The sequence below is a fragment of the Callorhinus ursinus genome, unplaced genomic scaffold (genome assembly GCF_003265705.2).
Source record: "Callorhinus ursinus isolate GAN/ISIS: 27379988/994484 unplaced genomic scaffold, GSC_fseal_2.0 scaffold4, whole genome shotgun sequence".
Classification (NCBI taxonomy): domain Eukaryota; kingdom Metazoa; phylum Chordata; class Mammalia; order Carnivora; family Otariidae; genus Callorhinus; species Callorhinus ursinus.
Window position 1 is genome coordinate 126,545,432 of NW_027397066.1, and position 24,728 is coordinate 126,570,159.

The 24,728-nt window shown below is 33.3% G+C and overlaps 1 protein-coding gene and 1 pseudogene across 4 annotated transcripts in view; one reads left to right on the plus strand and one right to left on the minus strand.

Moving 5' to 3' along the window:
• The window catches only part of LRBA (LPS responsive beige-like anchor protein), a 742,782-nt gene that overhangs the window by 595,303 nt on the left and 122,751 nt on the right, over nt 1-24,728 (minus strand). For 3 of the 4 annotated variants that reach the window (XM_025874296.2, XM_073892351.1, XM_025874295.2), the window contains exons 10-16: nt 17,664-17,861; nt 17,325-17,458; nt 15,219-15,327; nt 14,552-14,704; nt 8,229-8,397; nt 3,555-3,634; nt 1,524-1,586 (exon numbers count right to left, since the gene is read on the minus strand). In XM_025874296.2, the coding sequence (XP_025730081.1) occupies nt 1,524-1,586; nt 3,555-3,634; nt 8,229-8,397; nt 14,552-14,704; nt 15,219-15,327; nt 17,325-17,458; nt 17,664-17,861 (906 nt within the window). The remainder of the gene's footprint in view (nt 1-1,523; nt 1,587-3,554; nt 3,635-8,228; nt 8,398-14,551; nt 14,705-15,218; nt 15,328-17,324; nt 17,459-17,663; nt 17,862-24,728) is intronic. The other variant, XM_073892352.1, reaches the window with a different exon arrangement.
• Nucleotides 2,473-3,037, plus strand: LOC112826137 (ATP synthase peripheral stalk subunit d, mitochondrial pseudogene; annotated as a pseudogene).

Below are 24,728 nucleotides of genomic sequence, written 5' to 3' on the forward strand. Positions count from 1 at the left end.
ACTAAGCTAAGCAGATAATCTAGAGCTAGGGCACTGAAGCTTGGGAAAAGGTTTATTTGAAAGACCTAAAAGATTCTGAATTAACAGATTAAGAGAAAAGAGAAGATCACCATGATTTCCAGTTTCTCTTTTTTAAAGTACTTCAGTCCCATAGGGAGTTAGAGTAAATAAAAAACAAAATCATACACAATAACATTACTAGGAAGTTCGGTTGAAAAATCTTCAACTATTACATCGGGTAAAGGAAATCAACAAATAAAATACCCTAATCAAGAGGAAAAAGAAAGCACAATCATTAGGTTTGAGTCAAATATGATCCAAAAAAGAAATTTAATCCACTCTTCTACCTCAATTAAGAGCAACAGGTCAAAACAGTATCTCCCATCTATTGATTTAAAAAGACATTATTTCACACTATAACAGATATTTATTAAAACACAAGACATGAACTATAAATAAAAATGAAATTAACATTTGAAATGCTGTGCTTTCCATGAAATAACATCAATTTTAAATTTTACTTATTTAACAAATACTTAACCCAATTACTTAATTAGATTACGTCGGCGTGTATTACATTTTCCCAGGGCAAAATAATAAAGAAAACCCCAAACATTTCAACCTATTTTTCAACCTTGGTTATGTGGTTGAACATAATTACAAATCCCATTATAAATAAGTTGTTTGACTTAAAAGTATTTGAACATGCAAAATCAATTCGAAGATTGTTTTATGAATTTAAAAATCTAATCATTTTTAGTCATTTTTATAACCTATTTTCCCATATGTTACACAGGTTCCTAGAGATACAATGAAGGTATTCTTTGGCATACTCTCTTTTATTTTTTTTTTAAGATTTTATTTATTTATTTGACACAGAGACAGCAAGAGAGGGAACACAAGCAGGGGGAATGGGAAAGGAAAAAGCAGGCTTCCGCCCAAGCAGGGAGCCCAATGCGGGTCTCGATCCCAGGACCCTGAGATCATGACCTGAGCCGAAGGCAGTCGCTTAACCAACTGAGCCACCCAGGAGCCTCCTTTTTGGCATACTTTATTAATTCAATGATACCCAATTTCAAAACTTTTTAAAACTTTTCATGATTATTCTCAGAGCTTCTTGTGGTAATAAAAGATATTTAAATGAAAGTTGCTAAGATTTAGTTCCTAAGAGAGATGATGGACTCTGAAAAACAAACTGAGGTTTCTGGAGGAGAGGAGGGTGGGGGGATGGGTTAGCCTGGCGATGGGTATTGAGGAGGGCATGTTCTGCATGGAGCACTGGGTGTTATGAACAAACAATGAATCATGGAACAGTACACCAAAACAAATTATGTAATATATGGTGATTAACATAACAATAAAAACTTTTTAAAATAAAAAAAAAAAGATTTAGTTCCTAAGGACATTTACTCTCCATTACAGTTATATTAATGAAAGATCACTTTAACTTTTTCACTTTAAAAACAAAGACCATAATGCAGCTTCAAAAAATAAAATCCCAAAATATAAATTTCAAATGTTACCTCATGCATAGTGAGTAGGTAATTAAGAATGGCCTGCAGTTCATCTTCCTTTACTCCAGAATCCTTTAAAAACATAACATAAGTGTCTTAAAATATCTTATATATACATGCATTTAAAAAAGTTTTTTTAAAAGGTAAATAATACACCTAACATTTGTCAACCTGGTCAACTGCTATATATACAAAGATACTATAATATAGAATCTAAATCTAAAACATGTATTAGAGGAAACACTGAAGATATTCAATAATCAAGACTGTGTAGAAGAAGTCAAAGAAATGATATCAAGTATCCTGTTTTCAGAACCATATATGACAGGCTATCTAATAAAGCTATAGAATCCTGAAGAAAATGAATAATTCATCATAAAAGAGTACTATTCACACCTATCAGTCCACCAAATAGAGAAGACAACTTTTCTATTTCTTTTTTCTATTAAATTTGGAGAATAAATGAACAGCTTCTAAAATTACCACTTACAAGGTCAGGTACTAAAAAGTGAGTAGTATTGTTCCCTGAGGAAAACACTGCATTTTTAAATATGAACTCAGTATGTAAATTTTCAACCTATCCTATCAATTTATTAATGATAACACAAAGCTGCAATGAGAAAAGAGCAATAAGAAAGAGAATTAGGAAACAAAAACACACAGAAAAAAATTAAAAAACACAAAAATCAAGTTATGTTTTTTGTAAATAGAAATAAGGTATCTGAGTCTAAAAGATATACTAAAAGTTTGGCCCACTTAACATAATATTAAATTCTAAAAAGAAAAGAAAATGACACAGGAAAATAATAAAATATTAAAATAATAATAAATATATTTAATATTAAAAATAATAAAATACATTTATACATTGCTCTCTTATAAAACAAAAAAACCTTCCTTAAAAATAATAAATTTAGTTCCGTTCCTTGCTGCTGTGGACTCTAGGCCGCCGGGGTCGGTGAAGGATCTCAAGATGGCTGCGTGAAAACTTGCTCTAAAAACCATTGACTGGGTAGCTTTTGGGGAGATCATACCCCGAAACCAGAAGGCCATTGCTAACTCCCTGAAATCCTGGAATGAGACATTTACCTCCAGATTGGCTACTCTCCCTGAGAAACCACCTGCTATCGACTGGGCTTACTACAAGGCCAATGTGGCAAAGGCTGGTTTGGTAGATGACTTTGAGAAGAAGTTTAATGCCCTGAAGGTTCCTGTGTCAGAGGATAAATATACTGTTCAGGTGGATGCTGAAGAAAAAGAAGATGTGAAAAGTTGTGCCGAGTTTTTGTCTCTCTCAAAGGCCAGGATTGAGGAATATGAAAAAGAGTTGGAGAAGATGAGGAACATAATTCCATTTGATCAGATGACCACTGAGGACCTGAATGAAGTCTTCCCAGAAACCAGATTAGACAAGAAGAAGTATCCCTATTGGCCTCACAAGCCAATTGAGAATTTATAAACTTGAGTTGGGGAGAAAGCTCTGGCCCTTGTGTTGTAAATGCTGGACATTAAAAATAATGATACGGAAAAAATAATAATAATAATAATAATAAATTTTACTTTACCTACAACAGAATAAGATGGGATAAATGTAATAATTTCTAAAGGCTGATACATCTTTCTGGTACCTTTATACATGGAAATTTTTTCTCAAAATCTGAATGTCAGGTACAAGAGGCCCACTAAAAATGAAACCTCCTTGAAGAGTCTTGTTGTCTACTGTTATCACTACTCCCAAGAATAATACCTAGTACTTAAGAGAAACTCAGTAAATATTTACTGAAAGAATGAATCACTTGAACCCCTAGAGAAATTCATATAACATATATTACAATTATCAATCTCCAATTCTGCAATGATGTACATCCATATATGTGTGCAATAAAGAACGAAAAACATAGAATCAAGTATCTTTCAGAGTATTTTCCAATGTGTAACCCTAATAACCCAACAAAGGGTAAATAAACCCAAGATTGTATCTTATGTGAAATTATAAGTTAAAATACAGAACATGCTAAAGGAGAAGTAGTATAAACTCACCTTCATCACTAACTGCTTAATGAACATCAACAAGAATGCTCGTAGAGAAAGTATTTCTTTTTGATTAGGTCGTGGTCCATCTTTGAAAAAAATAATACACACACACTTAGTGTTTTAAAGACCTCAAAGCAAAGTATAAAGCTGTCTTTCCTAATAGTTTTTTCCATATATTTATGAGAAACATAAAAGTAAGTCACCTAAAGAGACATATGCCTCAACATTATCATTTAGAATTGAAAGGAAGATAAAGAGTTTTGCAGATGAGCAAAAATTAAGGAAGTTCATCACCACTAAAAATGCTTTACAAGAAATATTAAAGAGAATTCTTCAGGCAGGAAGAAAAAAGTCTATAACTAGAAATAAGAAAATAAAGGAAAGAAAAAAATCACACCAGTAAAGGCAAACATATATAAAGGTAGGGGATCACTCACTTGGAAAGCAAGTATAAAGACTGAAAAACAAAAGTAATAAAATCAACTACATCTACAATAATTAGTTAAGGAATACACTAAATAAAAAGTTTAAAATATGCCATCAAAAATATAAAACATTGGGAGATGAGACTAAAAATGTAGTACTTTTAGGATGCATTTGAACTTAAGGAATCACCAACTTAAAATGGGCTTCTATATACATAGGTTGTTAGATATGAAGCTCATGGTAATCACAAACAAAAACCTCTAATAGGTACACAAAAAATAAAAAGGAATCCAAACAGAACAATAAACAAAATCATCAAATCACAAGGAAAGAGAGCAAGAAAAGAAAGGAACAGAGAAGAACTATAAAAATAACAGAAGACAATTAACAAAATAGTAATAAATAAATATGTACCTGTCAGTAAAAACTTCAAATGTAAATGAGTAAAAAAAAAAAAAAAAAAACCCTCTATGCTGCCAATGAGAGACTCACTCTCTACAGACACACACAGACTAAAAGTGAAGTGATAGGAAAAGATACACCATGCAAATAGAAATGAAAAGAAAGCTGAGCTGGCAATACTTTTATCAAAGTAGACTTTTTAAAAAGGTGTAACAAAAGACAAATGCATTACATAATGATAAAGAGATTAAACCAACAAGAAGGTATAACACTTGTAAATATTCATGTGCCCAACACTGGAGCACCTAAATATATAAAACAAGTATTACCAGACAAAAACGAGAACCTGCGAGTAATACAATAATAGTAGGGGATTTTAACACACTCCTTACTTACATCAATAGATAGATCATCCAGACAGAAAATGTGTAAGAAAACAATGGCTTAAATAACACATTAGAACAAATATACTAAACAGATATATACAGAACAGTCCACCCAAAAACAGAAGATACAGTTCTTCTCAAGCACATGAAACATTCCTCTACAATAATAGCATGACAAACCACAAAATAAGTCTCAATAAATTTAGGAAGACTGAAATCATATCAAGTGTCTTTTCCAACCATAATGATACGAAACTAGAAATCAATTACAAGAATAAAACTGGAAAAAAACATAAACATGCAGAGACTAAAAAACATGTTACTAAAAAGCCAATAGGACAATAAGAGGATATTAAAAAATAACTTGAGAAAAATGAAAATGAAAATACAATGTTCCAAAATCTATGAAATGCAGCAAAACCAGATCCAACAGGGAAGTTTACATCAAGACAGGCCTACCTCAAGAAAGAAGAAAAATCTCTAAGACATACAGATGGCCAAAAGGCACATGAAAAGATGCCCAACATCACTACCATCTGTGAAATGCAAATCAAAGCAATAATGAGATTTCCCCTCACACCTGCCAGAATGGCTAAAATCAAAAAGACAAGAAGTATTTAGTACTAGTGTGAATGTGAAGAAAAGAAATTTTCATGCACTATTGATGGCAATGTAAAATGGTGCAGCCAGTCACTACAGAAACAGTATGGAGATTCCTCAAAAAATTAAAAATAGAATTGCCATACAATCCAGCAATTCCACTTCTAGGTATTTATCCAAAGAAAACAAAAACATTAATTCAAAAACTTATATGCATCCCCATGTTAAGCAGAGCATTATTTACCATAGTGAAGATATGGAAGTAACCTAAATGTCTATCGACAGATAAATGGATAAAGATGTGGTATATGTATGTGTACACACACACACACACACACACACACACACACACACACACAAACGCACACAGGAATATTATTCAGCCATAAAAAAAAGAGTGAAAACTTCTCACTGTGACAACATGGATGGGCCTAAAGAGTATAATGCTAAGTGAGGTCAGCAAAAGACAAATAGTGTATGATTTCACTTGTTTGTGGAATGTGAAAAACAAAACAAACAAAGCAAAAGAGAAACAGATTCAAAGATACAGAAAACAAATGGACAGTTGCCAGAGGGGAGGAAGGAAGAAAATGGGAAGATGCACAAAATAGGTGAAGAGGTCAAGAGGTAATATTTTCCCATTATAAAATAATAAGTCACAGGGATTTAATGTACAATGTAAGGAATATATAGTCAATAATATTGCAACAATTTTGCATGTTGACAGATGGTAACTAGGGGACTTATTGAGGTGACCATTTCATAATCTATCTAAATATCAAATCACTATGTTGATACTAATAACTGTTTGTCAATTATTCTTCAATTTAAAAGAGTTTTATGCCTCTAGAAAGACATTCAGTCTCACATACAATAGTATACACAGTGTTCCAAATGTACAAAATGGGTTACTTTGAAACTACAATGAAAGAATTTATTTTTGATTAAGGTTAGATGAAGTCCAAAATATGAAAATGAGGTAATAAAATTTCTATTCAGTAATAATATGCACTTATATTTTGTTTTGAAAGACTCTGAGAATGTTAGTACAGTAATAGTTTACAAAGGAAAATCCAAACTTAAATGTGAATTTAGGTAAAAAAAAAAAAAAGCTTCCATTACTCTTGTATGAGCTAATAAAAAAATTTTTTAAAGTACACCTGAACATCATTTGATTCATTTAGAAAGGAAACATTATGTTGACTACCTCTGCCATCTCCTCCCCTTCTTAAAAAAGTCCCTGGTCACACATGGCTCACATTAAAGACAATTTTCATGTCTCAAAAAATAATCCCCAAGTAGAAAGCTTTTGAAACCAAACACCCATTGTTATAAGATCCTGAAGTTAGGTACCTGTTTGCTTCATATTTTCTGCAATTTTCCCTACACTAATCACTATTTATAGCTAGTTCTTAGACCACCAAAGCACAAGACCACCATGACCTTAAATAGATCAATTAAAATAGGAAGAAAATTGCTTAAAATTTGTTCCACATGACAATTCCTAGACAAAGAATCAGTTACAGAGTTACAATAGAATCACAAACTTTGTCCAGCTCTCTCACTTCAAGTATGAGACTTTCCCAAGGTCACTAATCAGTTATAAAATCAATGCCAGAATACAAAACTAATACCCAGGACAGTACATGATACAGCTATAGTACCATCAAATAGTCATGAGGAAATTATGACCTAGTTCTCTGCCACAAAACTACCACCTTAAACAGATCATACAACTTCTGTGTGTGCTCATATCTTTCTAAATTATACATAGCATATTCTCTGAGAATAAGCAGATTTTGAAAGGGATAAAGAAACACTGTATTAATATGAAACTTGTTGGTAAATCACCGAGCAGCCAAAGCATTTAAATACAATGACTCTCCAGCATCTATTTCCTGATTTCAAATAGCAGCCTTCGATTTTTATCAAGGTACTGAGCCCATCCTCACTCTCACACCATGTATTTCCGAAGTGCGAAGGTCTTCCATGCCCATGTATGGGCAATCAGAAAAATATCTGCCACATAAGACTGTGCACATGATGCAATCAGAGCCAATGAGCAACAAAGAGACTTTAGCTGGAAATGTTCGATACAGGCAGACACTCTTCTGTTAGACTTACAGTTTTAAGGATGTGAAGGTAGGGTGGCTGCTTGGTACTACAAGGGAGAGAATACATGAAAAGAGCCAACACAGAAGAACTGGGAAATGGAGAGAGACAAACTGGGTTCAAGGGGCATATTCTGAACCCTTGCACTAAGTTCAACTGAAAATGCCAGTTTATATGAGCTGATTAACTCCCTTTTACAACAATAGCCGATTTGAAGCAGGTTACACTTAAACCAAAAGACCCACCATTTGTCATAATTTTTATTTTGATACCTTCCATAAATTTGACATGATGAATGAATATCATCTCTCCAGTAATTTCCTGATTATACAGGAAAATAATTACTGAAATTTTGTAACTTCATTATATTATTTATTAGAAGTAAATACACCCCCTACTTCCTCAAGAAATCTCTATTTCCCAAAAAACATGGTTTTTCAATAATTCTCATTATGATAATTAGCTTCAGGATCAACCCTATGCTAATATAGAACTTCTCATTTTCAGTGCCTTAATCATACCATATTTGCTCTGCAAACAACTTATACCAGCAGAAGTAGCATTCTTCCATAAAAGTAGCAAGTGATTAACTTCTGGCAACCTCAATTCAAGACAAACTATTAAAATTATCAATAAGATTAAAATAAAATTTTGCCATGATGATATTCAGAAAAACTTCAAGAAGAATATATTATTGGTTAAAACAAAGAAAATAAAAAATCTATGACAAAATATATAAACAGGGATAACATACCTAATCCTTTAGGGGTGATACCACTTCGATCCTGAGGATTCACTGCCCAGTAGTAATACTTCAGTGTATGCATGATAAGAAGCACTGTTCCAACTCTCCGAATGGCATTATATATGTTGACTGTACCAACGAATTCCGTGGATAGGTAAGTATAGAGTGTCAACTGAACCTAGAGAATCAAAATGAAGAACTACATCAAAGAAGCAGCATAGCATTTTACCCCTGGTTCCAGTAATACTCTCAGGCTGTTTTACTTGGATCATACTTGTTCCAAAAAGTAAGATACTGGGCACCTGGGTGGCTCAGTTGGTTAAGCGACTGCCTTCGGCTCAGGTCATGATCCTGGAGTACCAGGATCGAGTGCCACATCAGGCTCCCTGCTCTACAGGGAGTGTGCTTCTCCCTCTGACTCTCCCCACTCTCATGTGCTCTCTTGCTCTCTCTCATTCTCTCTCTCTCTCTCAAATAAATAAATAAAATCTTTTAAAAAAAAAGTAAGATGCTGAGCTTGATGGTAACATCCATGCTAACAGATAACACATACTGGCATGTGCGCACGCACACACACACACACACACACAGAAAAGCACACACATTACTTATAAAACTAAACCAAGTAAATGCTACTTTTACAGTAACATTATAAAGGAAACATCCCGTAATATATAAAATTTTTACAGCACTGTTCCATGGAAATAACTGTTTAATTCCTATTAAGCAATCAGCAATTATTCATGAGCATATATAACTTCTTTACAGTAAGCTTACTAATTATACTATGCATAGTTGCTTTAAAAAGCTGGAAATTTTCTTCATTTTGCCGAAAAGTAGAAGCTAAAACAAAAAAAGAAAAAAGAAAGAAAAAATAGGAATAACTCGAAAGGGAAAACAGTAAAAGTCAAAAGGAAAAAACAAGTGTAAAGCCTACCTTAAGAAATATTAGAAAAACAGAATTCTGTTATAATAGCTCATTGACAGAAAGATTATAATCATAAGATTACAATCTCTCAACATGTTTATCAGTATTATCCTCTAATTAGAAAAGGATTCTACTGGGACACCTGGGTGGCTCAGTTGGTTAGGCATCTGCCTTCAGCTCAGGTCATGAGGGATCGAGTCCCTCACTGGGCCCCTTGCTTGGCAGGGAGCCTGCTTCTCCCTCTGCCTACCACTCCCCCTGCCTGTGTACGTGCTCTCTCACATGCACTCTCTCTCTGACAAATAAAATCTTTAAAAAAAAGAAAAGGATTCTATTAGTCTTATTTCCAAATAAATTATTTCAATAAACACATAAGAACTTAGTAACTTCAAAATATAAGCTCTTAAAAGAAACAAAAGATTATAGGTACTACTCTACCACCACACATTTCATATTAGTACAAAATTTCAGTGAAATTACAGCTCTAAAACTCACTAACAGCTACAATCTAGTACTTCCAACAGCATAAAATAAGGATTGCTTTTGTTCTACTTTTGTGTTAAAATCAAAATTTTTCAATTCATTGCTAGTAGATATACTTTATAAGGGGAACAATTTTAAGTAGAACATATATACTCGCCGTTAACCAAAGACCAAACTATTCCCAATCATTTAAAACAGAACATTTATGCTATCTTCCTAGACACTGACAGCATTTTCACTTTCAACCCTGCAACATATGTCAGTGTTACCTGGTAATTTCTTTAGAGTGCAAAAATTAGGTACCTATCTTCCAGATGCCCTATAAATAAACAATCAAGGTTAAATGAATCAGGGAAACAATTAGTAACCATAATGGTGAAGAGTGGCGGATTCTGAACCACTTAAAATCGAGGTTCAATTTTATGATGATTATAGTTTAGAAAACTATATATGTGGACTATCCCACTGTCTCACTGAAAAATAATGTTGATGCAGCTAATATTATTCAATTATTCAAATGGCTAGGCCCAGTTTACTTGTCACTGGGGCTATATAACACTTTTTTGACATGGTTCAAATTCTTAACCATGCTATTTCAGTCATTTAGAAAATATTTACATCCACCTATGCAAAGTGATGTATTATGGAAATACAATGATATATACATTATCCCTCAACAGCTGAAATCCAGTTGAAAAGATGAAAAAAACACATAAATTTAAGTAAAAAAAACCAATGTAATAAAGATGCCTATTGAAACATAAAGATTACTTAAGGAGATTCTTTTAAAAAGTGTCTAGAATTGGGACGCCTGGGTGGCTCAGTCAGTTAAACGTCTGCCTTCAGCTTAGGTCATGATACAAGGGTCCTGGGACTGAGCCCTGCCCCAACAAGGGAGGCTGCTTCTCCCTCTCCCTCTGCCTTTCCTCCTGCCCCCATCACTTGTGCTCTCTCTCTCTCATAAATAAATAAAATATTTTTTTAAAAAGTCTAGAATTAACACATTTATAAAGGGACACCTGGCTGCCTCAGTTGGTAGAGCATACAACTCTTGATCTTGGGGTTGTAAGTTCGAGCCCCACCACTGGGTGTAGAGATCACTTAAAAAAAAAAAGAAAGAAACATAACTATGTATGTAATTAATTCCATGTAGCTAATTGCAAAATATGTAATTAATTGCAAAATGAGTAGCAAAGACTTATTAGAATCTATCAATTTGGAGATCAGAGAAATTATTATAGGATAAGCTAAAATACTCAAAAAAGCCTGACTAATAAAACAAGTATTAAAGTAGGCTTTGCAGATTAGTAGTAAGATAGGTAGAACAAAAGTAGAAATTCAAACAGGGAAAATGGTAGATCACACAACAACAGGTTTCCCAAGATCTTGTGAAATGGTCCACAATCCTGATTGTGCATTAGAATACTGGAAAAACATGTTTTAAAAATGCTGATGCCTGGGCCCTACCCCAAACCAAATAAAACACAATGTGGAGTAGAGGGTGTGGAATTCTGTTTCCTATTTAAAAAAAAAAAAAAACCTCTCCCAACAGGTTCTATTGACAGCCAAGATTGAGAACCTCTGCTCTGGGTCAGTCTATTGAGAATGATACTGTAGTAAAAGAAAAACGAAAAGGCTTTAATATCAACATACTGAGATGAGTGAGAATGGTGACCTCAAGATTATTCATATGCTAACAATGAATAAACACTTCCTCATTTACTCATTATATAATCCAAAACCATACAAACTGTATGTGTTAATATCCATCTTTCCCACTGGACATTCTATAAGGGCAAGAATTAGATCTGTCTTGTTCACCACAGCATCCACAGTGCCCATCATAAAGCAGTTAGTTACTCAACAAATTGAGGACTATTTTATACAAGAAATTTCGCCTCTCCTTTTAGGTCATTAAAAAGACAGTCTCTGAGAAAATGAATAGATATTACACAGCACAGTAAACACCCTTTTCCAAAAGCAAAGGTTGATTCATACATATCTTCAACTTTGGTAACCACAGGTGGAATTACCATGAAGCTAATGAAGCTTAAACTTTATGCTATCTATACAGGTTCCCTGCAAAACCCTAAACCTCATTTTGTATGCATCATGTTGTATTTCTTTTCTTAAAAATTTCCTCCCTCCCTGTAATTGTATAACACTCAGATCAAACAAACTTCAGAAAACAAACCACCTTAGGACTACCTTTATAATACAATTAAAGTAGATATAACCCCTTAATGGACACACAAAACAGCGTTTTTAAAACAAGGAAAGTTTAACCATAACGTATCAATTATAAATTCTAAAAACAAAATTAAAGAAAATTATTAACAAGGAAAAGGTAAGAAATAGAGTGTAGTAATACCGGGAGCCTAAGAAAATGATATAATGAATTTTTAAAATATTCCTCTACAACTAAGTATCTAATAAGAGGCTTTTAGACCACATCAAAAGAAATCCAAAGCCTTACAAATATGCTGCTTAGTAAGAGAAAAAAAAGTGTCTAGTAAAAGGTTTAAAAAGTAACTTGAAACAATCCTTGAAAAGAATTAAGACTGAGGGTCATAGAAGAAAAAGAGGTCATATTTGAACCCAGAGATAAAAAGGTACAACCTCCAGCTGCCTCCTTTGATTATTTCCAAATGGCAATCAGAGTCAGCAGCTGTTTTTCTCTTTAACATTTGAAAAGACCAACTGAAAATAAGATACTATGACTCTAGAAAAGCAAAGAAAGTCCGCATTTTTTTCTGACAACTAAAATAAGTATGTGTCATTCCAACCTAAACAATGATAAACATTCTACATGGATCAAAAGGGAGAAGGGGAAAGAAGAAATTAATAGGTATGAAATAATACAACTTCTAACAAAAACTGCAGATAAGGCAGATACAATTATGCAATTTAATAAAAATTTCTGTTTCAAGTTCTCCTGAACACTACCATAATTAATATTCTTAGGGCAATTTAATACATTAGGACTTAACAAAGGTTTTATTTATATACTTTATCACAAATTCACTTATATTCACTTAGAAGTAATTGGTTTATCGTTACAGTACTAAACAAGTCATGTACAAATATAACTGTATTTAATAATTTAAATTCATGTGAATTAAAATGATTGAGACCAGTATATCATGCAAGCCTTAAAACCAGGTGACATTTCAACTGTTCCTGCACAATTAAACTCATGTATATGTATACATACATGTGTACACAGTGATATGTATGCATACTGGCAACAGAATAGAGGTAGAATTGATAGGAAACATATTTATATTGGAACTGTCCAACTTTTATTTATACTTAGTAAATCAAAGTCTCTCTCAAATAAAATTTTGATTTAATAGAAAAGAAAGACTATAGCTCTGTTTTTTAAAAATACTGACATGGCTTGGAAAGAATATCCAATGGGAAAAACACAGTCTCTTCAACAAATGGTGCTGGGAATACTGGACAGCAGCATGCAAAAGAATGAAACTGGACCACTTTCCTACACCATACACAAAAATAAACTCAAAATGGATTAAAGAACTAAATGTAAGGCCTGAGATCATAAAAATCCTAGAAGAGAGCACAGGCAATAATTTCTCTGACATCAGCCATAGCAACATTTTTCTAGATATGTCTCCCGAGGCAAGGGAAACAAAAGCAAAACTAAACTACTGGGATTACATCAAAATAAAAAGCTTATGCACAGCAAAGGAAACAATCAACAAACTAAAGGCAACCTACTGAATGGGAAAAGATATCTGCAAATGACCTATCTGATAAAGGGTTAGTATCCAAAATACATAAAGAACTTACACAATATCCCCCCCAAAAAAGCAATCCAATTAAAATTAAAAAAAGACGTTTCTCCAAAGAAGACATTCAGATGGCCAAAAGACACATGAAAAGATGCTCAACATCACTCAACATCAGGGAATTGCAAATCAAAACTCAGTGAGTTATCACCTCACACCTGTCAAAATGGCTAAAATCAACAACACAAGAAGCAAGTGTTGGCAAGGATGTGGAGAAAAAAGAACACTCTTGCACTGTTAGAGGGAATGCAAACTACTGCAGCCACTGTGGAAAACACTACAGAGGTTCCTCAAAAACTTAAAAATAGAATCCTACAATCCAGTAATCTACAAATATTTACCCAAAAAATACAAAAACACTAATTCAAAGGGATATATGTACCCTATCTATGTTTATATAAGCATTATTTTACAAGACTTAAATTATGGAAGCAGCCTAAGTGTCCACTGACAGATGAATGAATAAAGAAGATGTGGTGTATCTATATAATGGAATATTATTCAGCCATAAAAAAGAATGAAATCTTGCCATTTGCAACGACATGGATGGAGCTAGAGAGTATAATGCTAACTGAAATATGTCAGAGAAAGACAAATACCATAGGATTTCACTCCTATGGAATTTAAGAAAGAAAACACAAGAAAAGGGAAAAAAGAGAGAGAGAGAGAAACCAAGCAACAGATCTTAACTAGAGAACAAACTGATGGTTACCAGAGGGGAGGTGGGTTAGGGGATGTGTGAAATAGGTGATGGGGATTAAGGAGTGCACTTGTCATAAGCACTGGGTAATGTACAGAATTGTTGAATCACTATATTGTATACCTGAAACTAATATAACACTGTACTTTAACCATACTGGAATTAAAATTTTAAAAAAAGCATACTGTTCTATAAAAAAAGAAAGAAAAGATACACTGATTTGCAAATATACCTAAAAAGAAAAAAGTATGCTTATCAAAAAACACAATCCACTGAAATTTTACATGATAGCATGTGAAAGGATAAAAGAAAATCCTCATAATTATCACTCTTCTCAACTACAAAAACTTGGTGAGAATAGAAAAACAAAATCTCTCTCTCTATATATATATATATTTATATATATTACCTTGGCTGGGGTATGAATCCATATAGCTGGGTTAAGAAGAATGTGATCACACAACTGTTTGAGTAGGGGCATCCCATTCTGCAGATTACTCAGATATTTTGAAAATGCAAGACAAAGTTCAAGTACTGCTCTGCTGACATGGGATTTGGAAGACTGCAAAAAAAAAAAAAAAGTAGATCAAAGGTCACTACCAGGGCCACTGGATGGCTCAGTCAGTTAAGCAACTGACTATTTCCATGCATGTCATGATCTCAGGGTTGTGAGATCAAGCCCTGTGTCCGGCTCTGCACTGGGTGTGGAGACTGCTTAAAATTCTCTCTTTCTCTCTTCTTCTCCACCCCCACTCCCTCCCTTCCCATTAAAAAAATTAAAAAAAAAAAAAGGTCACTACCAATACAAGGCAACGTAAGTAAATTAAAGGCTATCAATACCAGAAAAAAGTTGGCCGACAAACTATGCTCAAAGTTAAAGATGCCATGAGACTCAATGCTACATTTCTCCAATAAAGCAACAGAGGCAAGGTAAAACAACAAAAGGTTATTTTAATTTTGGTAATTTTATGTAACCAAGGAGACATACTTGCAGAAAGAATTTCTTAACCACTTGGGAGATCAAATCCATGGCCTGAAAATTAAGAACAAAAAATGTAAAGCATTTCATACTTTACCTTTTCAAGACTGTATCCTATTACCAAGAAGCCCTTGCAGGCAAGCATCTGCTCCTGCATAGCAATTGAGTTCTTCAACAACTCCATGATAAAAGCCAGCAAAGTTGAACTAGAATAAGAAAACAGGCAACAGTCCAAAAAAAATACTTTTTTTTTAAGGTGGGGGGGTTGTTAGATACAGCCTTTCTTTTATCTTAAAAAAAAAAAAAAAAAAAAAACGCCTGAGTGGTTCAGTTGGTTAAAGGACTACCCTTGGCTCAGGTCATGATCCTGGAGTCCTAGAATCAAGTCCCGCATCGGGCTCCCTGCTTAGCAGGGAGTCTGCTTCTTGTGCTCTCTCTCTCTCTCTCAAATAGATAAATAAAATCTAAAAAAAAAAAAAGTTCTCTATTTCAAGGAAATTGAAGTTTTAATAAAATTGCCTCCAACATTATTTCGGGACTAGAATTTGAATGTAAGATTAGGACTTAATTGTTTATTCCATATACTTTATCACCAACCTACTAGTAAGTGAATTACTTGGAAACATGTATGAACTAGAGAAAAATTAGCAATGTCCAAAAACAATAAAACAGCTAACATAAGTATATGAAGTCCTTAAAGAATATATATAATTTAGATTAGCAAGTATATTCAATTTCAGAGAGTTAGAGGCCAAACAGAGGGGAAAGATACACAGAGCAAACATACCAGGGTAGAAACACTCAGAATGTGTTAGGGCCCAGACTGGCCTGGTTTGAACGGAGATCATGAAGGGGAAAATAAGAAAGTAAAACTGTACTAAACTTAAGTCCTCAAACACTAATTTAAGAATTTTGTGCCTTATCCCAACAGGAAAACCATAACTCAGGAGTCAATTGAGAAGACTTTTAAAACTGAATAGGGGCTACAGTCATGTTCCCATCCTCACAACTTCTAGAGATACTGAAAATGGAATGGAATAAGGTCAGCTGTTAGCTCCTTCTCAAGGCTCTGAGATACCTCCACAAAGAAAGAGAGGCTAACTGGCAGCCAACCTCCTCCACGAAAGTGCTTTTAAAATGTCAGCAATTCCAATAAAGATTTTGAAAAGTTTTAAAAAAAAAAAAAAAAAGGGATAACCAAGAAAAAACAACAGCTGTTACAAAGGTTTCAAACCAGGACACACAAAAAAATTTACAAAGTAGCAATATGTCAAAGATAATTTTAATTTTTTTAAATGTCGTAAGTACTTGATTTGATAGCTCATTCCTTAGGAAAAGAAAAAGATGGGGTGCCTGGCTGGCTCAGCCAGTGGAGTGTGTGACTCTTGATCTTGGGGTTTTGAGTTTGAGCCCCAAGGTGGGTGAAGAGATTACTTAAAAATACAAAAAAAAGTTTAAAAAGTCATTTTGTTGCCTAAAAATAATTCCAAAAGAATTATTACATCATTAAATACATACATTGATAGATTTCAACTTATGTATAAAAGCAGAAAAGAGAATTCTAAAAAGGAAGAATGGAAAACTCATTTACTCAAATAATACATTAAACATAATTACTAGTCTCACTAGAATACAGCCATGAAAAATTCATTTAGACAACTCTCCAATGTTTTATATTGTGTCCTCTTATGTCTCTGCCTTTTTCAGAATCTATACTGTAAGAGAGGAGACACAAATGTGCCCAATGTACAATCTAATTGTAAAAAAAAAATACCAAATCACCTATAATATAAATAACATCATCAAAAATTTTAGTTTTTAGTTATATACAATAATTAAAAATGAAAAGCTAAATCCCCATAATAAATCATTGCCATGTAATAATCTAAAATAACTTATCTTTTTAAATTAGAATGACAAAAATGTATTCATTTTTTTAAATCATTATTATTTCCAAATTTACTCAAAAACAAGTTTATTATGTATTTTACACTTCCATATTTCCTATTGATAAAGAATTTAGATTAATACTACCATTATTGATAGGAACTTGTAGTAACATTTATAAGTTCACAAATGTCTTTAAATTATATTCTCTTTTAATCTTACAATAAATTTAAAAGGCAGAAAAAAATACTGTGTAGCTCAACAGTAATGAAAGTAACTCTCACATCAAATTAAAGAAAAGAATAAAGGCACTCACCATATAGTCAAGTCAACCTCATCAGATAAATATTGTCTATAATCCAACTGTGCAAAAAGTGGAAACAGCACTTGTACTCCTCCAATTGAATGCATAGCACTTTGAATGGAATGTGTTAAAACTGCCTTCACATCCTTATAAAATAGAATTCACAGTAAAGACTCTAATGATTTCTTTTCCAAAATAATTAAAATAAAGCATAATAAGAACAACATGTTACATTGCGTGTATTTAATAGAAAATACCTAATACACCTCAGTAACGCATCAAAATTCACCATGAAAAATATTCTTAAAAGATTATAGCTTAAAAAAAAAAAAGGTTATAGATAGCGAGTACCTGGAGCATAAGTGCATGTGGTGAATGGACAAAAATTGAAGGATTGTCCTTAGGGGATGATTCAAGGCAGAGCTGGGCATCTGTAGCACGTGGATTGTAAGTGAATGCAATGGCACTAGAGAGTTTGCCATCATACAATAAAAGTTTGTGATGCTCAGCAAGAAACAGATCACTTTCTGCTTTGAATTTAAATGTACCCTAAAAATAAAAAGTAGAACAGTTAAGAGAGTATACCACAAAAAGAAAATCTAGATACAAATCACCAGATATAAAAATTTAAGGTACACACCTTTGATCATTTTCCTAACAATATCAAATAAAAAGAGCCCTGTTTGTTTAAATTACTTCTAAAGTGCACTGTGTTCACTTTAAAGAATAACAGAAATGAACTCAACTTGGTATTAAAACCTTACATTAAAAAAATGTAAAACTTAGTACCCTACAGCAGGTACTTTATCATTTTTTTCACTGTATTTTTTTCTTTCTGGATTTTTTTAATTGTGCTTAACATGTTACATAAAATTTGCCATTTTAAACATTTATAAGTTCACAGTACAGTAGTATTAACTATATGCATATTGCTGTACAACAGATCTCTAGAACTTGTACACCATGCAAAACTGAAATTCAGTATTTATTGAACAACATCTCATTTCTACCTCTCCCCATCCCCTGGCAACCACCATTCTTTCTGATTCTATGAGTGTGACTATTTTTTTTATAATTCATATAATTGGAATCCTAGCATATTTTTTATTTGCTTATTTCATTTAACATAATGTCCTCAAGACTCACCATGTTGCAGCATGTCAGAATTTCCTTCTTTTTAAAGCTGAATAGTATTCCATTGTACATAATATACCACATTTTATCTATTCATTTGTCCATGGACAATGAGGCTGTCTTGGCTATCATGAATAATGTTATAATAAACTTGAGTATGAAAATATCTCTTTCAGATCCTGCTTTTAATTCTTTTCCATTTATACACATAAGTGAAAATGCTCAATCGCATGATAATTCTATTTTTGATGTCTTAAAGAACCACCATACCCTAGCCAACACTTGTTATTTTGTTTCATTTTTTAAAATAGCCATCCTAATGGTATATGAGGTGATATCTACTGTGTTTCTGATTTGCATTTCTCTGATGATTAGTGATGCCGAACATATTTTCATGTTTGTTCGCAATCTGATTATCTTCTTTGGAGAAAGTCTATCCCAGTCCTTTGACCACTTTTTAATTGGATTATTTGCATATTTTTCTTGTAGAGTTGTAGGAGTTCATTATATATTCCAGATATAAACCCTTTATCAAATATATGGTTTGTAGTATTTTCTCCCATTTCATAAATTGCCTATTCACTCAATTCCTTGATACACAAAAGTTTTGACATGCAAAAGATTTTAAGTTGGAAGACAAATCTGTCTGCAAGCTTGCTGATTTTATCAGTTCTAACATTTTGTGAAATATTTAGAGTTTTTCTACATGTAAGATCACATCATCTGTGAACAGATAAAATTTTACTTCATCCCTTCCAATTAGGATGCCTTTTCTTTACTATTCTTGACTACCTGCTCTGGATAAGACAGCTGGTACTATGTCCTACAGAAATGCTGACAATGGGAATCCTTGGCCTTGTTCCTGATCTTAAAGGAAAAGCTTTGTCTTTCACTACTGCATCTAATGTCAGCTGTGGGCTTTTCATATATAGCCTTATTATTTTGAAGTAGTTTCCTTTACTTGTAATTTGTTGAGTGTTTTTATTATGAAAGAATGTTGAATTTCATCCGTTTTTCTGCATCAACTGAGATGATTGTGTGGTTTCTGTCCTTTACTCTGTTAACATGTATATTACAATGATTGACTTTCATATGTTGAACCATCCCTCCATTCCAGGACTAAATCCCTGTTGGTCAGAGAGTATGATCCTTTTGTGAGCTCTTGAATTTGATTTGCTAGTATTGTTTTGAGGATTTCTGCATGGGTATTAATCAGGGATATTGGTCTGTAGTTTTCTTTCCTTGTAGTGCCTTTGGCTGTGGTATCAAGGTAATGCTGGTCTCCTAAAATGAGCTTGGAAGTGTTCCCTCCTCTTCACTTTTTGAAAGAATGAGGAGTGGTGTTAATTCTTTAATGTTTGAATTCTCTAGGGAAGCCATATGTAGTACTCAGCTTTTTCTTATTCCGAGGTTTTTGATTACTGATTCAATTTCCTTAGTAGCTGTAGTCTGCTCAGATTTGTTTTTATTTCTTCAGTCTTGGTAGATTCTGTGTTTCTGGGAATATCCATTTCTTCTAGGTTATTCAATTTGCTGACATAAAATTGTTCATAGTAGTCTCATAATTCTTTTTATATTCATGGCATTAGTAGTAATGCCTCCTCTTTCATTTCTTTTAGTTAATGAGTCTTCTCTTTTTTCATAATCTGGCTAAGAACTTGTGAGTGTTCTATTGTTCTAGTCTCTATTTCATTTATTTTCTGCTCTAAATCTTTATCACTTACAAAGCTGGGTTTAGTTTGCTCTTCTTTTTCTAGTTCCTTGAAGGGAAAAATTAGGTTAGTGGATTTCAGATCTTTCTTTTTTTTAAGTAGGTGTTTGCCACTATAAACATTCCTCTTAGTATTGTTTTCACTAAATCCCATAAGCTTTGATGTTGTTTTGTTTTCACTTGCCCCAAGAAATTTCCTGGTGATTTCTTTGACCCACTAGTTGTATAAGAGTTTGTTGTTTCATTTCCACAAATTTGTGTATGTTCCAGATTTCTTCTGCTATTGATTTCATTCTCTTGTGGTAAGAAAAGATATTTGGTGTGATTTCAGTTTTCTTAAATTTGTTAATTATGTGGGCTAACATGTTGTCTATCCTGAAGAATGCTCCATATGAGCTTGATAAGAATGTATTGTCTATCATTGTTTAGTGGGGTGTTCTGTATGTATCTATTAGGTCCAATTGGTCTACATTGCTGTTCATGGTCCCTGTTTCCTTAGGGATCTTCTCTCTGGTTCTTATATCCATTACTGAAATGGTTTTGAAATAGCCTACCATTATTGAGTTACTATATACTTCTCCTTTCAACTCTGTCAGTGTTTGCTTCATATACTTTGGAGCCCAGAAGTTAGCTGTATGTATTGTTTTTTTTTAAGATTTTATTTATTTATTTGACAGAGAGAGACACAGCTAGAGAGGGAACACAAGCAGGGGGAGTAGGAGAGGGAGAAGGAGGCTTCCCGCAGAGCAGGGAGCCCGTTGCAGGGCTTGATCCCAGGACCCTGGGATCATGACCTGAGCCGAAGGCAGACGCTTAATGACTGAGCCACCCAGGCGCCCCAGCTGTATGTATTTTTAATTGTTAGATCTTCCTGGTGAATTGACACTTCTATCGTTATAATTTCCCTCTTTGACTCTTCTAACAGTTTTTGACTTAAAGTCTATTTTTCCGGATATAGGTATGGCCACCCCTGCACCCTTTTGGTTACCATTTGCATGAACTATCTTTTTCCATCCTTTCATATTCAGCCTATATATGTCCTTTGATCTACAGTGCCTCTCCTGTAGACAAAATACGTTGGATTCTGTTTTATTAAATCCATTTAGCCAATCTATTTCTTTTAAGTGGGAAGTTTAATCCATTTACATTTAAAGACTACTGTCATTTTGTTCACTGTAATTTGTTAATTGACTATCTTTTACATGCCAATGATTTTTCGTACTTATATCCCTTTCTCCTTTTGTTTTGTATAAAGTTCTATAGGTTATTTTCTTTGTAGTATCCATGGGAATTACATAAAACATCTTAAAGTTTTAATACTCTATTTTAAGCCAATAACTTAAGTTCAAACACATACAAAACCTTTACTCATTTACATCTCTGTTTATGTTACTTATATCAAAAATTACATCTTTTTATATTGCGTATATAGATTTAGATGTTCTATGCTTTTGTCTTTTAAATTCCATACCAGAATTAAAAGTGATTTATGCAATAACATCACAATATTACAGGATTCTTTATTTGCCTACATATTTACCTTTACCAGAGAGCTCGTATTTTATCTTTTAAACCATACTTCTAAGTAATCACAGACAAGGATTTTTTTCTTTAATTTAACTGCAACCACTTAAAGCTAAATGGAATGTCTTTTCCAACAAAGACGTGTTGGATTCAACTTGTGAATTCTGCCTCAATACTATAAAAAAATAAAATGTAAAACAGGATAAGACTGCCTTTACCTATCTGATTCCAAATGAAACATTTAAAAAGCTTTAATATATCATTTTTCTAAATTTCTGCCTCCTATATAAACTTAAAAAATTTGTAAGCACTGATTTAATACGCTTTGTTTAATTTAATGAAAACTAATTATAATGGAAATGTTAGCATAACTGAAATAAATGTTTTTAAACAAGTTAATAAATGCTTTTGATAGGAAATGTCCTTTGGGCAACGTATAAAAGCTAACCTATTTACCAACTTACAATATATAGCTATATGATCTGGGAGATTATATAATCCATTTTGCAAAGGGCAGAAACTGAGAAAGTCCAAAGAAATTAACTGACTTCTTTGGGTCCACAAAGATAATTTGTGACAAGGTAAAGATCAGAATCTAGTTCAATTAAAAAAATATTTAGTCTCTGCTACTATTCAAAGTATAGTACCTCAACATTAGCAGGTACATTTTTTAAAAGAAATAGTGGAACATTTTTTCTATTTTGAGTGGAATTTAGAAATAAATCACCCCCACTAACAAATCTCAACTAAACTAAATCTAAACAAAACTAAAACTAAGAATCTGACACATTTCAGGAATTGCTGCTGACTTTATTGGAATAATATTCTTGTGTAAATACTACATGATGCGATTAATTAAAATAAAAACAATATCCTTTCAAAGTACTTAAAGCAACATGGTGCTTCATCAAACACTAAAAACATATGAAAGAAGCATTTAACCCTTCATTTCTTTTGAAATATATATTTTTTAATCCTTAAAGTACTTAATTGCACTGCTTAAAAGGTCACTCTGAGATTGCTGGTTTCCCATATCCCTGCTATCTTAACGTTGAGGAATTCTCTAAAACATGGATATTACACAACAGATTTCAACAGTAATAAAGCAAGAAGTGATTCTATGATCATCAATTTCTCAATTCACATTATTTTTAACATTTCATTTATTTATTTGAAAGAGAGAGAGAGAAGCAGACTGCCTATACTGAGCAGGGAGCCAGATGAGACAGGGCTCCAATGGTATAGGTTCTAGCCAGGGCTATTAGGCAAAGAAATAAAAGGCATCCAGATAAAGACAATTATCGTATGATCTCACTCATATGTGGAATTTAAGAAGCAAAACAGAGATCATAGGGGAAGGGAGGGAAAAATAAAACAAGATGAAATCAGAGAGGGAGACAAACCATAAGAGACTCTTAATCATAGGAAACAAACTGAGGGTTACTGGAGGGGAACGGGGTGACGGGATGGGGTAACTGGGTGATGGACTACAGAGGGCACGAGATGTAATGAGCACTGGGTATTATATAAGACTGATCAATTACTGACCTCTACCTCTGAAACCAATACTATATTACCTTAATTGAATTTAAATAAAAATTGATAAATTAAAAAGAAATATTCAAATGGAAAAAAAATGATATGAGATAGAAACATGAATCTACACAAAGTGAAGTGCCCTAGAAACGGTAAATACAGAGGTAAATACAAAAAACATGATCTTGATCATTTCTAATGCCTTTAAAATACAAAATGAAAGTGAATGAATCAGAGGCGCCTGGGTGGCTCAGTTGGTTAAGCGACTGCCTTCGGCCCAGGTCATGATCCTGGAGTCCCGGGATCAAGCCCCACATCGGGCTCCCTGCTCACCAGGGAGTCTGCTTCTCCCTCTGACCCTCCCCCCTCTTGTGTTCTCTCTCTCATTCTCTCTCTCTCTCTCTCTCAAATAAATAAATAAAATCTTTAAAAAAAAAGAAAAAAAAAAGTGAATGAATCAAAAAAATGTTATCACAGGAACTATAGTACATAAAAAAGTAAAACTTATAAAAAATAAAGGACAGGAGAAGGAACTGCAGGATTATGTGGGAAGGTGCTTACACTATACAATATCATTTGTTGGTAGACTATAATAAGTTAATGTCAAAAAAAATAATAAACCAGGCATGCCCAGGTGACTCAGTTAAGTGTCTGTCTCTGGCTCAGGTCATGATCCCTGCTTCTCCTTCTCCTCTGCCCTTCTCCCCCATTTGTGTGCACACTCAATCTCTCAAATAAATAAATAAAATATTTAATAATAATAATAATAATAATAATAATAATAATAGGGACACCTGGGTGGCTCAGTCAGTTAAGCATCTGCCTTCAGCTCAGGTCATGATCCCAGAGTCCTGGGATCAAGTCCTGCAACAGGCTCCCTGTTCAGCGGGGAGTCTGCTTCTCCCTCTGCCTGCCACTCCCCCTGATTATGCATGCTCTCTCTTTCTCGCTCACAAATCAATAAATAAAATCTTTAAAAAATAATAAACCAATAATAGAAATAAAGTGAAATACTAAATAATATGCAGTTAATTCAAATCAAAGCAGGAAAAAAAGGGAAGAATCAAAGAACAGATGAAAGAAATAGAGCATAAATCACAAGATAGATTAAGACACACAGTATCTACACTTACACTGATTGTAAATTATGTAAACACTCCAATTAAAAGGAAAGATTGTCAGACTTGGTAAAAAAGCCAAACACATTTTATAATTCAATATCCACCTAATAGTAATTCTCTGGAAACCAGAAATAGAAACTACTCAACTTGATAAAAGGCATCTATAAAATACGTATGATCGCTTTACACCTGAAATCAGAAACAAGGCAAAAATGTCTACTCTCACCATTTCTATTTAACTATTTATACTGGTGGTCTTACCCAGTACAATAATGCAAAAAAGGGAAGAGGCATACAGACTGGAAATGAAGTAAAATTTACAGTCTACATGAACATACGTGTAGGAAATCCAGGAACAACAACCAGGGAAAAAGGCTAGTAAAACTAAAA